Source organism: Remersonia thermophila, chromosome 1 (assembly GCF_042764415.1).
Source record: "Remersonia thermophila strain ATCC 22073 chromosome 1, whole genome shotgun sequence".
Lineage (NCBI taxonomy): Eukaryota > Fungi > Ascomycota > Sordariomycetes > Sordariales > Chaetomiaceae > Remersonia > Remersonia thermophila.
Genome location: NC_092217.1, coordinates 3,776,667 through 3,790,917, shown reverse-complemented (window position 1 = coordinate 3,790,917; position 14,251 = coordinate 3,776,667). Strand labels below are relative to the sequence as shown.

Below are 14,251 nucleotides of genomic sequence, written 5' to 3'. Positions count from 1 at the left end.
TCTTTTTACATGGCAGGACCACAAGCAACCACCACTACCACCATACCCAAGGGTAACCACCTACCCATCTTACCCGGCCTTACGACACCACGTTTGATGACGACCGTCATGATCAAAGCTTGAAAAAACTTTGTCAAGTGGATTTCCCCTCTCGACACATAGACTGGACACGGTGTTTGGTATTGAATATTTGGGAAACTTATTTGGAAAGAGATGAGAAGGACGTTTGGAGGGTGGTGGGTGGTGGGTGGTTGTCGAGCGAGTATGATTTTTTTCTCCCCTCAGTTCCTTTTTTTTCTTTCTTGTCTATGCTTTTCCTGTTTCGCTTCTCGACGGACACCACCACCCAAGCAGCAGCAAAAACAACAAAAACAACAGACTGGTTCGAGTTGGCGTTAGTTTTGGCTTTCGATTTTCTTTTTTTCTCGTTTGCTTCTGCACCTAGGGTAGGGAGTTGTGGGATTGGGGTTGCTTCCCCATTCCCTCGCCTTCTTATCCCTTTTCTCGTTTCTTTTTTTGCCTGTTGATGCCTCAGTTGCTGTTTTCTTTTTCTCTTTTTCACATCTCATTGCGTTGGCTGGCTTTTCCTGCTTCTTTTGCCTTTGCTTTTGCTCTTCCATCTTCACTTCTCTTCGCTCCTTCGCACGAACCCTTAATTACAGCGTAGCTGGGTCCTACATTAGTTGTTCTCTCACTCATCCTTTGGTCGGGTAGATAAGCACACGCACACTTAGATAGCTTGTTCGTTGGTTTGGGGGCAGCGGAGGGGTGGATTGGTGTTGGGATCTTTGCTTGGGCTGGGAGGCAGTTCGTTGGACAAAAAATGGATGGCAACGGTTTGTTGATATACCTGGAAACATCACAAGAGGAGGAATGCACCGGGCAGACTGAGGGGTAACGGGGAGGAAGAGGAGGAAACTGAGGGTGGGGTGTCAGTTAACGCTAGGTACCTAGGCTTGCCTGCTCTGGGTTCAGGAGGAATGAGAAGACTTGATTTCCAGTCAGATTGCGTCTCCATGTCGTCTCTCGTGATACGGAACTGGCCGGTTGGCATGTCGGCCTTCTGGGCCCAGCAACGCTTCCCAGCCCAGCCATCATCATGTCTGGGCGGCTTCACGCGCTGTGTACGTCCGTCTTCAGCTCGCCCGCTCGTCGCTGGGTTCGATGTCGTCACCGGGATGCTATTCCGGGACACCATCGCCCTGGCCTCTCCAGATTCAGCCCTGTTGGCGCAACCTCTCGCATTGGGAACCGCACGCTTGGGAGACGAGGGTGACAAGACTTGCAGAATGCCCTGGGACTGGGGGCCGGCGTGTCGTGACAAAGACGCTCTCTGTCTACCGAGCTGACCCCGGATCGGCAGGTTATGTCTCCCTCAACCAACCGGCGACGTCCATCCAGGTGGTCGCATTGCATGCATTGACGCAGGAACCCAACAAGCCTCACAGGCCGCCCTTTGCAACCCTGGGGGGGGGGGGGGGGGGGATTTGAGGGCCCAGAAAATGCTCCGGCTGGACGCTGGGCAGCCGGGTCTCGATGACTGCGTGACTTTGGCCATCACAGGGCAGGCTATGCTCTCGGTTGGTGGCGATGCAGCCCTGGACTGGCCTCATCCCCTTGGAGGTACAGGCTGTCGTCGACGCCCTGGCCCACTTCGCTTGATATCCGCCGGATGACCGGTCTTTTTGTCCGCCTTCGTGGCTAGGTCCTGGAGGGAGGTCTCATGAAAAATACGGTGGCCTATGCAGAGGTCCCTAGGGGGCAGGGGGGAAGGCGATAAAGCACGGCGAGAGGAAGAAAGAAGGGGAGACCATCGCTCGAGGCCCATGCCGATGTGTCGATGGCCTCGCTCAATGGATGGACAAGCCAGGTCGAGTTCCAACTCACAAGAGTCCCCATGTCGTTGCTGAGACTCTGAGGCCTTTTGATTGGTTGGCACCCAGCCCGGCAAGGGTCCGCATCCCACGTTCCCTCCCGCCTGCCCTTTTCCCTGTGCAAGGGGATTCAGCTGGGCGAGAAACGCTGGCTCTTTCCCAAGTTTGACAATCTCCTGAGCCCTGGCCCACCGCCCTTGAGCTGATTGGGGCTGCTGCCTTGGGGGAGCAAAGCCGGTGCTGGCTTCGGTGCGTTGTGAGTTGTTTCTCCCATGTCTTGGAACTTCCGTAAGTACAAGCCGACGCGGGTTGGAACTCGGAGCTCCCGGCCAATTCAACCACGCCGTCCACACCCCGTTTCTGACGTGCTGGTGGCTTCGAGAAGATCCCATCTTGGAAAGGAACCTAACCAAGGGCGCCCGACCTCTGGTAATGCGAGTGATGGATGCTCTGGGCCGTACGGTACCCATTGTGTACATACTACTAGGTAGCAGGTGCCTCAGGTACGGTAGATCCATCCGGGCACCCCGAAATGACGGGCGGTGGTTTGGTTTCAAAGGTGGATTGGATTGCAAGTGGCTTCATCCATCATCATGGATCATCTCATACCGCCTGTTGGCTCGCTCACCGCACCAACGTTAGGTCCTTTAGTCTCTGTTCCTGCCAGCTGCACAGGGCGGGTTGTGGTGGGGTCGACATGACTGCCTAATCCGGACCCCTCCGAGTGACTTTGGAGATTCACACAACTTCACAACGGTTGAACGGACGGTTGGGAATTTCCAGGGCATTCCTGGTCTCGCTCCCACCTTGCAGCTATAGTATTGGAATTTGGAGCTCGCCCTGCTGCCGTGAACCACAGGCCAGGGAGCATAGCTCATCCTGTCTCTGCCAGATCTTTGCGAGACGGTAGTTAGATGCAATCCAAACTCCGTTCCGGGGGTGCTTGTGAAGAAAACGCTGCTGCACCTGATCCACCAACCGCCAGCCCCCTCCCCCCCCCCTCCCACACTCCCCACTGGAACAACCGTACCCGGATGTGCTGCGGTCCCGGGTACCTTCCATGATGCACACCAAGCCCGCCAGCAAAGCCGTCGGTTGGGTTTGACCTGCTTTAGCCGCCTTTTTTCGGGGCACCCCCGATTCGGGACAGGCAGAGATCAACATCTCGTGCTGCAGCCGGGCCCCGTTCCTGTCTCTGATCGTTTCCCTACCTACCTTCCATGTCCGTCAGGCAACCTGGAAGCTCGTCGCCTGCTCCCACCCATTACCAGGTCCCGTTGCTTGCCCTGCCCACCACACGTCGGCACCGGGAGCAACTCGCCTCGCGGTCATCTTGGAGCCAAACCTGGAAGCCTTTTCCGCGTGGTGTCGCCAAGGTCGGGTAACTTCAGGTCAGGTACCTGGGGGAGGTGCCGACAGCTCAACCAGCCAACCCACCTCACCCACCCACCGGGCTCGGGTACGCGTTACGTTCGATACAACAAAAACCCCGTAACGTTAATCTCGACGGTACCTATCTCGGCCCAGTCAGCATCCATCATCGGTGAGGGAGCAGCTGCGCCGCCCAGCGCTTCCAGATTCCGGCTGCAACCCGCGCGCAGCACAGACCCGTGGACCTGCACCCCGTCATCCGCTGCGGACCACAGCAGCTTTCGGCCCCCCCCCCAACCAATTGACAGATATCCCTCTCTCAACCTGGAGCAACGACCTTGTCAAATCATCACGACGTCTCAGTGTCTATCCCGAGACCCTCCCAGACGGCCTGACGACCGAGCCGGTTCCGTTGGACGTCCTGACCGACGCCCTCCCTGACCAAGGTTTGTGAACAGCTCCGCATTGCCTCCATTCCGTCCCCCGGCCCCGCCAAAAATCAAGGGAAAAATGCCGTGTCTGTCTTGCTGACCCGCCCTCCTCCCTCTCTTGCTCTTGCAGGCTCGCCGTTCCGAGTTCAATCCTTGTCCGACGAGCACCGCTGGAGACCGTACCGATCCTTTTCCGCACCGGGAACCGCCGACTATCAACACATTTTTGGTGTTCTTCGCCGGCGATCACCTCATTGGCCCCTGTCCACCTTCCTGGACCTCTCCTCTCCCCCGACTTCTGTCAGCAAAGACTTGGCATCTCATGCCGTGATATACCGGGTCATATTGTGAAGAAAGCTAGAATCATTCTGCTATGAGTGCAGATCACCCAGGTTCCAGGTCCGTCCTTCGCCATTGTTCCTCCCATACCCACACACACCCACACACCCACACACCCGCACACGCACCCGGAATTCCAGCTCCCGGTCTCGTCGCAATGCTGACGGACGGTAGCTTTGGTGATTCTACCGCCCAACCTCCGACGCCTCAGCGGACCCCGGTATCTGCTGCCTTGCCGAGCCCCGTCTTTGAGACGCCAAAGCCGACTCACGGGCGGCACGAATCGACCGGCTGGACTCCCCGATTCGCCGAGGAGTACTCGGTCTTCAACGCCACCCCGGGAAACCTTCGAGGCTGTCAGACGGCATATCCCGACCTTGGACCCCCCACCCCGTTCTCTGGCGACACGGACGAGAGGCGGTCGTCCTCCGTCGACGGAATCGGCCTGGGCGTTGGGGTCCCGGTCAACGAGCTCTCCCCCGCCCCGAGCCTGTCCCTGCCCTCGGTCGAGCCGTCCAAGATCCTCCGTTCGTCTCCGAACCCGCTGCGTACCCCGACGCTCGATCGCACCAGCCCTGCTGTCAACGCTGGTTCCGCAGAGCTGGCCGACAGGTCTGCGAAGAAGCCCCGCCGCGGCACCATCACTGTCGACCCGCCAAGCCAGACAGCGACCCCGCCCCCATCGTCTCACAAGGGCGAGCGCAAGCTTGTGCCCAAGCCCGGCATCATGCAAAATGACCAGGACCATGGAGCCCAGACGCACTTTGTGTCACCGACCCCACAGCTGAGCACGGGCAGCTTCGTGGCTTCGCAGAACGACCTCTTTGGCTACCCGCTCTCGGCATCCGCCGCCGGGCCGTACGGAGCCCACAGGTCCTTTTGGGATGCCGACCCCAGCCTTTCGAGCATGGACATCGACTTTGGTGCTGGCGGCGCGGGCGTCTTTCCAACCCCCGCGCTACATCAGGTCTCGGGAGCCGTGGACTGGGCGACCGCGGCCCAGCTATTGCCCAGCCCCGGCGGGCTGGCGCCGAACGCGGATGCGCACACATCCGGTGCGGACGGCCACGCCGCAACCCTCGTCTCGCAGCCTCCCATGTCCATGCTCGTGGCGTCGTCGGCGGATGCCTCTATGCTGGGTGCCAGTTTTGCTGCGCCTCTCGAGAACGGGTTTGGGATGGGGGACGCCAACGGTGGCGTCAATCCGGGGCTTTTGTTCAGCCGTCCGCAGACCGCGGTCGATACTTCCGTATCGTTTTCGCACGCCATGCACCCCCCGCTGAGCTCGACGGCGGCGGCGTCAGCCAGTCAGGACCATACCATGCTGGATAGAGGAGTTCCGATACCGAAGGCTCCGGGAAAGGTTGAGCTGCGCCGCTCGGCCAGCGCAAAGGATTCCACGCCTCGGAAGCAGGACCGCGTCCTGGGCACCTCTCCGGCCAAGGAGGGCGGCCGTCCTGGTCTCACTCGCAGCTTCAGCGAACACCGCGGGAAAAAGGCGACGGCGGGCCGGCCGCCGCTGCCGCCTCTGGCTCCCCGACCTCGGCCTCAGCTGGTAGGAAACGCGGGCGTCAATGCGAACAAGCCCGTCATATCGCAGCCTCAGCGACCCAGCAGCGGAAGGTCATCCCCCCCTAAGAGCAGCCATAGCCAGCATCACCCCAACCACAACCGCCTCGCCAGCCTGTCTTCGATCCCCGAGCTCCAGGGCCCCGAGATGCGGACGCAGGCCACCTTCATGATCGACGCCAACGGTCGCGCACGGGTCGAAACGACGGTGGTGGTGGTGGACGGCGAGCCCCGCAACGGCGCAAGCAAGCGAGTGAGCACGTACTCGCTCGCGCCGCGCCAGGCAGGATGGAACTCGGACGACGACTCGTCCTCGACCGACGACGAACCCATCATCATCCCCAGCCGCAACACTTCGTTTGCGCTGCCGGACCCTCGCAAGCCGACCACGATTCATCCGTTCGACAGCTACCACCAACCGCAGCGCAGCATGAGCCAGCGCAGCATCACTACGTCATCCTCTTACCGGAGCTTCCAGGGAGCTCCCCGGGGGAAGGAGGCCGCGGCTGACAGTGACGGGGAGGGGGTGGCGAACAACGACGACGCGACCCCGACGCGCAGGCCCTCGGGCGACGCGCTAAGCGAGCTCCGCAAGCTGCGCGAGACGAGGCAGAAACAAGCCGCCGCCGCCGCAGCGGCCAGCGCCAGGCAGCAGAAGCAGCGCTATGTCATCCCGAGCCAGTATCCCCGCCACCCGTCGACGTCGTCGCCGACAACGCTGAGCGAATCAAGCCTGCCGACGCCGACGGATTCGCGGGGGTCGAGGAACATCAGATGCGTCTGCCATCGTGCGGAGGTGGGGAGGGGGGATTTGCTGGTTCAGTGGTGAGTTTTGTTTCCCCCGCTTCCTCCATGGTCTCTGCTGTCGGGACAGTCGCATGTTAACGCAACGGCTCTATAGCGAATCCTGTGAGATGTACGTCCATGGCTCGTGCGTGAGCATCACGGAGCGCACGATGCCATCGATATACATCTGCGCCTTTTGTTCCGACCTCCCCAACGTCAACGGTGGCAGACCCCGTGAAACCAGCAGCTTCTCCGGCCCGACAGGGCCACCGGGACCGCTTGGCTCGCCGCTGGCGAGGAAGTCGATGAAGTCGTACCGGTGATGATCAAGCCCTTCTTCTTGCCCTTGAAGCGAGCGCCAAGAAGGGAGCGCTGCACAAGCAAACTCGCCGTTTGGAAATGACCTGATCTTTTTTTTTTTTTTTTTTACTATCATGACTATATATAACTATCTATCCCTATGCATACAGCTGGCGATGGTTCATCGTGGCTGTCCCTTTGGCGGCACAAGCCAGAGAGCTCACGCCATCCTCTGGCCTCAGCAACGTTTCTGGATAGGAACTCGGTCACATCGCAGCAGCACGCGGATGAGGGATGACCTCCCGGGACCTCTTGCCGTATGGATAGGAGGCATCTGCCATATTAGCTGATTGATGTTATGGACGTATTATGGGATGAAAGACACGATCCTTTAGATGAAACTTAGATTCTCCTAGAGTCGACAATAGCGAATATGACTTTTTGATGACGACCATGCTGATGATGGTGGTGCACTCGAGTCATGAACCCTGCCTCGTGATGATGCGACAGCGTGCTGGTTTCGTGGATCCTTGATGGCCGCCAGCCCAGCCTAGATGGCTGCATTGTGAGATTTGCACCTACAACACGGAGGGGACTTGAAGTCAATTGCACTAGAACAGCCCCTGAACCGATCCGAGCCCCGGGGCGAAGTCGGGAGGGCCGGGGCTCCGGAAAGCGGGCGCCAGGGATTGCCGACCCGCCCCACGCTGAGGGCCGACTTCGGAAGGCGGGGTCCGAACGGCGAGCTTCTATGGTATGAGGTCAATTCAATTGGGTTTACACAACGAACTTTGAAACTTTGACTTTTGACCTCGAAATCGTCCGTGTTACCGCTTCCCTCCCTAGCTCCCAGCCCGGATCGTGAAGAGGACAATTGCTGTGCCCTTCTCATTGCCCACCACATTCTCCGTTCCCCTCCATCATCCTACCCTAGGTAAGCAAACCGCAAATGGAACCGCCCCCCCCCCATCCCCGACACGGACCTCAGTGCAGCCCCAGCAAGCACAAAAGCACGACGCGGTGCACCTTGAACAAGTCGGAAGAGGGACTCGCCACCGGGCCTCATCCACTCGAGTTTCCGAGCTTTTCTTCCTCTTTCCCGTCACACCCGCCATACACGCACACACACACACACGAAGACGGAGAGAGAGAGAGAGAGAGAGAGACGCAGACATACACAACACACACGCACACAGCCTTGCTCCCATGCTAGTCGCTATCCTCAACAACTGACAGCTCCTGCCACAGGCCTCTCTCAAATTCTTTCATTATGGCGACACACAACATTGTTGTCTTTGGTGGCGACCACTGCGGTCCTGAGGTATGTTCATCTTCGCCGGATCTCTTGGCTTTCCTCTTGGTTGGTTGGTTGGTTGCTCGGGTTGGCTTTGGTGGTGGTTACCAGGGAAGGAATTGTGGAGGGTTGGTCGAGGTGCGGTCACTGTCCCGGAGTCTCGAGGATCACCAGGTCGATGGCCGTTGGATCGAATGAGAATGGGAGAAGGACCGACGGTCGGACAGAAGACAGCCGCAGGAACAGGGTGGCAGCGGCGGCGGCGGCGGCGGCGGCGGCGGCGGCGGTGGTGGTGGCGGTGGTGGGGGAAAAGAAAAGGAGGGACATGAGGGATGGGAAAAGAGGTCGTCGAAATCTGCCAGCGTGGACTCAACTAACTGTCGTTTTTTTTTTTCAGGTCGTCGCCGAGGCCGTCAAGGTGCGTTGGTCTTCCTGCAAGGGGTCGAGGGGTTTTTCTTCCTCGTCCCCCTTGGCTCTCATGATGGCGCGGGCCGTGATGAGAGGGCCAAAGGGTTGGAACGCCGATCGACTGACCGTGGCCATGACAGGTCATCAAAGCCATTGAGCAGCATAGCCCCTCGGCGGGCAAGTTCAACCTTCAGGAGCATCTCATGGGCGGTGTACGTCAGCTGCGTCTCTCGCCATTTTTGGGACCTCTGCTGACCCCTCCCTCAGGCCTCCATCAACGTCCACAACGACCCCCTGACCGACGAGGCTCTCGCCGCGGCCAAGGCCGCCGATGCCGTCCTCCTCGGCGCCATCGGCGGGCCCGAGTGGGGTCCTTCCTCTCCCGTCCGCCCTGAGCAGGGCATCCTCAAGCTCCGCAAGGAGCTCGGCACCTACGGCAACCTGCGGCCGTGCAGCTTTGCTTCCGACTCGCTCGTCGACCGGTCCCCCCTCAAGGCCGAGGTCTGCCGCGGGACCGACTTCGTCGTCGTCCGCGAGCTGACGGGCGGCATCTACTTTGGCGACCGCACCGAGGACGACGGCTCCGGCTACGCCCTCGACACGGAGCCCTACACGCGCGCCGAGATCGAGCGCGTCGCCCGCCTCGCCGGGTTCCTTGCCCTCGCCCGCAACCCGCCCGCCAAGGTGTGGAGCTTGGACAAGGCCAACGTGCTGGCCACGAGCCGCCTCTGGCGCAAGGTCGTTTCCGAGGTGTTTGCCAAGGAGTTCCCCCAGCTCGAGCTCGGCCACCAGCTCATCGACAGCGCCGCCATGATCATGGTCAAGAACCCGCGCGCGCTCAACGGCGTCGTCATCACGAGCAACCTGTTTGGCGACATCATCAGCGACGAGGCCTCCGTCATCCCGGGCAGCATCGGTCTCCTCCCCAGCGCCAGCCTCGGCGGCATCCCCGACGGCAAGGGCAAGTGCAATGGCATTTATGAGCCGATTCACGGTATGCTTCCCCCCCCCCCCCTTTTCACCCCACCCCTCCTCCCCCTCGGAAGCTGACAGGGTTTCTTTTCCTCCAGGTTCCGCCCCCGACATCTCGGGCAAGGGCATCGTCAACCCCATCGGCACCATCCTCTCGGTCGCCATGATGCTGCGCTACTCGCTCGGCCTGCCCAAGGAGGCTGACGCCGTCGAGGAGGCGGTCCGCCGCGCCATCGACAACGGCACCCTGACGCGCGATCTGGGCGGGAACGCCGGCACGGGTGAGATGGGCGATGCCGTTGTTGCCGAGCTGGTAAAGCTGCTTCAGGCTTGAGGAAGGAGGAGAGAGGTTGGGCTGAGGAGGACTGCATAGGGAGGGAGGCTTACGGGAGATGACTTAATAGAAAGGAAAAGGGGCAAAAAAAGAAAGTCGAAATAAAAAAAGAACCATTATTATTTGTGGTTTGCGGTAGTTTATGAGACAGATGGACGGACGTCGGATGTGTGTATTTTTTTTATTATTGTTATTATTTTGGGAAAGAGAAGAAGGGAAAAAAAAACATCATGCAACACGTTGGCTTGGTTGAACGGACAGTAGGACAAGTATTATTGAAGGTTGGTTTTTCGGCAGAGTTTGGGTTCTGCATGGTCAACTCTACCTCCAGAGAGAAACAGAGCAAGCAGTGCTGAACCATGGACCCTGAACCCTGGACCCTGAACCCTGGGTGCCATATGCCAACTGCGGTAGGCCCCGGGCCCCATCGCACGAGCGCCAAGAGCCACGTGCTTTGCAGCCAGGTCCGGGATTTTGGTGATGTCACGGCTGATGAAAAGGTGGTCCCTGTCTCAATTCTGCCACGAACCGCCGCTCCATCCCGCGCTGGAAGTTGAGTGTCGGGTCCCAGAACGAGCCCATCATACATCGTCTGACGACCACCCCTTCGCCCGCCACGGCCATCCACCACACCAAGCCCGGAGCCATCTCCGACGGCCGGGCCTGGATACGACCTCGTTCTTCCCGATGAACTGAGCAAATCCTCCTCAGAAGCCGCCTGCTCGCCGCCGCCCGCAACGCTCGTCACCAAACTTCTTCAACATGCTTTCCTTTATCAACAGACGTATGCGCTTTGCCTGGCTTGCTATGCCTGCCTCCCCCCCTGGAGAAGTAGAGAGAGAGAGAAAACAACCCCCTATCATGGCTAACGCGGAATGCCACCGGCTCTAGCGTTTGTCTACTTCGGCGACAAGCTCGGCGCCGGTCCCGATGAGCGTACGATGCCCTCCCCCCTTGGTCTTTGCCGCTCCTGAAGAAGCACGCCTGGCTCTGACGGCTCCCTCGTGAATTCCCCCCCTACAGTCAAACTCATCTTCTCGATCCTCTTGTCGTACCCCCTCGCCGGCGTCCTGAAGCGAGTCCCCGATGCCCGACCGGCTTACAAGAACCTGTTTTCCATCAGGTGCGTCCTGGCATCCGCACCGACCCCCGCCAAAAAAAAAAAAAAAATACCCGTATTCTAACGGCTGAGGTTCCAGCGTCGCCGTCTTTTACCTCGTCGGCCTCTTCGACCTCTGGGATGGCTTGCGAACCCTGCTCATATCCGCCGGCGGCGCCTACGCCATCGCCAAATATCTCCGCGGCTCCCCCTACATGCCGTGGGTCGGCTTCGTCTTCCTGATGGGCCACATGAGCATCAACCACATCGCGCGCCAGGCGGCCAACAGCCCCCGGTCCGTCGACGTCACGGGCGCCCAGATGGTCCTGGTCATGAAGCTCAGCGCCTTCTGCTGGAACGTGGCCGACGGCCTCCTGCCCGAAGCCGAGCTGTCTGACTTCCAGAAGGACCGCCGCTTGACCCAACTGCCGAGCCTGCTCGATTACGCCGGCTTCGTCTTCTTTTTCCCCAGCATGCTCGTCGGTCCTGCCTTTGACTTTGCCGAGTACCGCCGCTGGCTCGACACGTCCATGTTTGAGGTGCCCGCCAACGTCGACCCCTCCAAGAAGCCGCGTACGAGGCGCAAGCGCAAGATCCCTCGCAGCGGCACCCCCGCCGTGATCAAGCTCGTCACGGGCCTGCTCTGGATCTTTGCCTTCCTCAAGCTGTCGGCCTACTTCAGCCCCAACGCCCTGCTCTCCGACGGCTTCCTCACGCACGGCTTCCTCACCCGCGTGCTCATCTTCCACCTGGTCGGCTTCACCGCGCGCACCAAGTACTACGGCGCCTGGACCATGTCCGAGGGCGCCTGCATCCTCGCGGGTCTCGGGTACAACGGCGTGGACCCCGCGACGGGCAAGGTCTCGTGGAACCGCCTCCAGAACATCGACCCCTGGAGGGTCGAGTCGGCGCAGAACACGCGCGGCTACCTCGATGCCTGGAACATCAACACGAGCAAGTGGCTGCGTAACTACGTCTACCTGCGCGTGACGCCTCGCGGCAAGAAGCCCGGCTTCCGCGCCACCCTGGCCACGTTTGTCACGTCGGCGTTTTGGCACGGCTTCTACCCGGGCTACTACCTGACCTTTGTCCTGGGCGCCCTGATCCAGAACGTCGCGAAGCGTACGTCTTGCTCTCTTCACCACGCAGCCTTCCCCGACCCGTGTCGCCGCCTGCCTTGCTCCGCCGTTTGCTAACCTCCCCCTCTCTCGTCCCGCAGACCTTCGCCGCAACATCCGGCCTTTCTTCCTCGACCCGCGCTCCGGCGCGCCCCTCCCCAGCAAGAAGTACTACGACTTTGCCTCGTGGCTCACGACGCAGCTCGCCTTCTCCTTTGCCGTCGCGCCCTTCCTCATCCTCGAGTTCCGCGGCTCCTTCCGCGCCTGGTCGCGCGTATACTTTTACGGCCTGGTCGGCACCGCCGCCCTCATGGCGTTCTTCACCGTGCCCGGCACCAAGGCGCCTCTCAAGAAGGCGTTGGAGAAGCGAAACGCGGCCGCGGGCGTGACCGCCGGCGAGGGGCCCGCCGGGAAGGGGAAGAAGAAGGAGAAGTCGAAGGAAGAGGAGCTCAGGGAGAAGAGGCCGCAGCTGGGTCGGTCGACGGATAGCAACGATAGCATCCTCCGGTCGAGGACGCCGGTTTTGGGGATCACACCGGATTTGGAGACGGAGCTGAGCGAGGCGTTTGGGGAGCTCAAGAAGAGAACAGGGCAGTGAAGCGAGGACGACGTCTGGCTCCACCTGCCGACTCACCGAGGGAGGGTTGCGTTGTCCGAGTTTGGCGCGTTGGCGTGGAGAGGATGGAGGCTTGGGGAAGGGCTGTGCGGGAGCAGGTGGTTTGGATGCGCAGCATAGATAGACACGTGGTGCATAACCTCCGGTGGTAGTTTTTGTTCTGGATGGAGTCGTGCGCGGGTGCTGTTATAGTTACCTAGCAAACCAGGAAAAAGGGCGGGGGGAGACGTTGACGCCAACCGTCTTGCGTCTTTCTTGCGTCTCAACCTAATGGATGGAGATGGTAGGGGGAGCAGCATTGCATTGGGCGTCAGGGGGGGGAGGGGGGGGGGGGGGGCGTTGATCTGCTGAGGCTTTGAGAGATCGCGGCAAGGGACATCTGCACCCAACAACGACAACGTTGAACATTGCCAGAGGAGGAGGGACGGTCACGAAAAAGCTCGGAATAAAGTGTGACCTCGCGTTGTGTGCTACACACCCAAGTCGTCTGTCTACCTAACCTATACAGCAAACCCCGCTTCTCCTCCTTCCAGTATCACCATCATCATCATCGTCGTCTCTCCCTCCCACACGCCCATCCTTTTCTGTTCCTGCAAAGGGCTTTTTTTCGTCAGTCCTCCACACCGGACCGGCTGGCCGAGACGCAGTCCCAGAAACCAAGGTCAGAGCAGCAAGGCTGTCTGACACCCATCATCATCATCATCAACCCAAACGCTCAACCCACCCAGCTATAGGAAAAGAAACAACACTAGAGACTAGGTTTAGACACCAACACGCCCAGCAGGGGCGTGTGCGTGTAGGTTGTGTGAAGACATAGAGAGGTCTAGGTTGCCTTTGGTCAGGCAGGCCAAAGGGAGGACAAGCGGTAAAGTGGTAAAAAAAAAGAAAGAAAAAAAAGGAAAAGGAAAATAATAGAAGAATGAGATCGTCATCAAGTAACTATTCAAGTCATAGCCAAAGCTTCAGTGAAGGTCATTAAAAAAAGGATGTACCGCCGTCGTTCCAAAACTCCAAGAATCCTCCCTCTCCCCCCGTGAAAAACCTCCGAGGCAACCGAAACAAAATGTCAAAAGAATAAAAAAAGGCCAAAATCCTCGGGGTATCCATTCCCTTCCTTTCCACCTTGTTCCTTCCTCCTTTTTTTTTCTTTTCTTTTTTTCCCCTTTATCTAACCCAAACCGAGGATCCCCCCCCCCTTCCAGGACCCGGACATTACTCCGACCCCAAGGGTTTCGGGGTTCTCCCCTCCGATATTGAGATAGAGTTAAAAATGTGGATACGGGTGGTAATACACAAAACGAAGGCGATGAGAGCAAAGCGAGAGAAAAAGAAAAAAACAAAAGGTCGTGTCTGATGATGATGATGATGGTGACGACGATGTGGTAGAGAGAGAGAGAGAGAGAGGAAAAGAGCGAAAGACAGAGAGAGACGGTGTTGACAGCTTGGGATGAGAGGTCGTGGTAGGCGAAGAAAAGAGATTTGGCCCGGCCAGCGAGGAATCCATCCGTAGGCGTGTAAAACACCATGACGCGGGATGAGCGCCCGGGGAGGGAAGAAGAAAACAAAATGAGAGAGAAAACGAGGAACCGTCACGGCATGAATGTGCGCGAGAAAAGAAATGAATCAAACAACCAACCTCCTCTCTTTCCACAACGAACCCCCCGAACCTAACCCGTTTCTTGTCGTGGGTTCTTGGGTCTCGTGTTTCCTTTTTCTTTGGTCGTCGATACGGTTCGTAAC

At 59.1% G+C, this 14,251-nt stretch overlaps 3 protein-coding genes across 3 annotated transcripts; all 3 read left to right on the top strand.

Moving 5' to 3' along the window:
* Positions 1–4,049: 4,049 nt before the first annotated feature.
* Positions 4,050–6,693, top strand: VTJ83DRAFT_1058 (uncharacterized protein; the record flags this gene model as incomplete). The annotated part of the gene is made up of 3 exons (XM_071007175.1): positions 4,050–4,075; positions 4,190–6,409; positions 6,486–6,693. 3 exons carry the CDS (start codon positions 4,050–4,052, stop codon positions 6,691–6,693), a joined length of 2,454 nt encoding a protein of 817 aa, XP_070870411.1.
* Positions 6,694–7,940: 1,247 nt separating this feature from the next.
* Positions 7,941–9,678, top strand: VTJ83DRAFT_1057 (uncharacterized protein; the record flags this gene model as incomplete). Its single annotated transcript, XM_071007174.1, has 5 exons — positions 7,941–7,991; positions 8,362–8,382; positions 8,513–8,584; positions 8,640–9,366; positions 9,443–9,678. 5 exons carry the CDS (start codon positions 7,941–7,943, stop codon positions 9,676–9,678), a joined length of 1,107 nt encoding a protein of 368 aa, XP_070870410.1.
* A 762-nt stretch (positions 9,679–10,440) lies between these two features.
* Positions 10,441–12,493, top strand: VTJ83DRAFT_1056 (uncharacterized protein; the record flags this gene model as incomplete). Its single annotated transcript, XM_071007173.1, has 5 exons — positions 10,441–10,462; positions 10,570–10,614; positions 10,702–10,801; positions 10,878–11,899; positions 11,997–12,493. The coding sequence occupies 5 exons, from the start codon at positions 10,441–10,443 to the stop codon at positions 12,491–12,493; spliced, it is 1,686 nt and encodes a 561-aa protein (XP_070870409.1).
* Between the last annotated feature and the right edge of the window lie 1,758 nt (positions 12,494–14,251).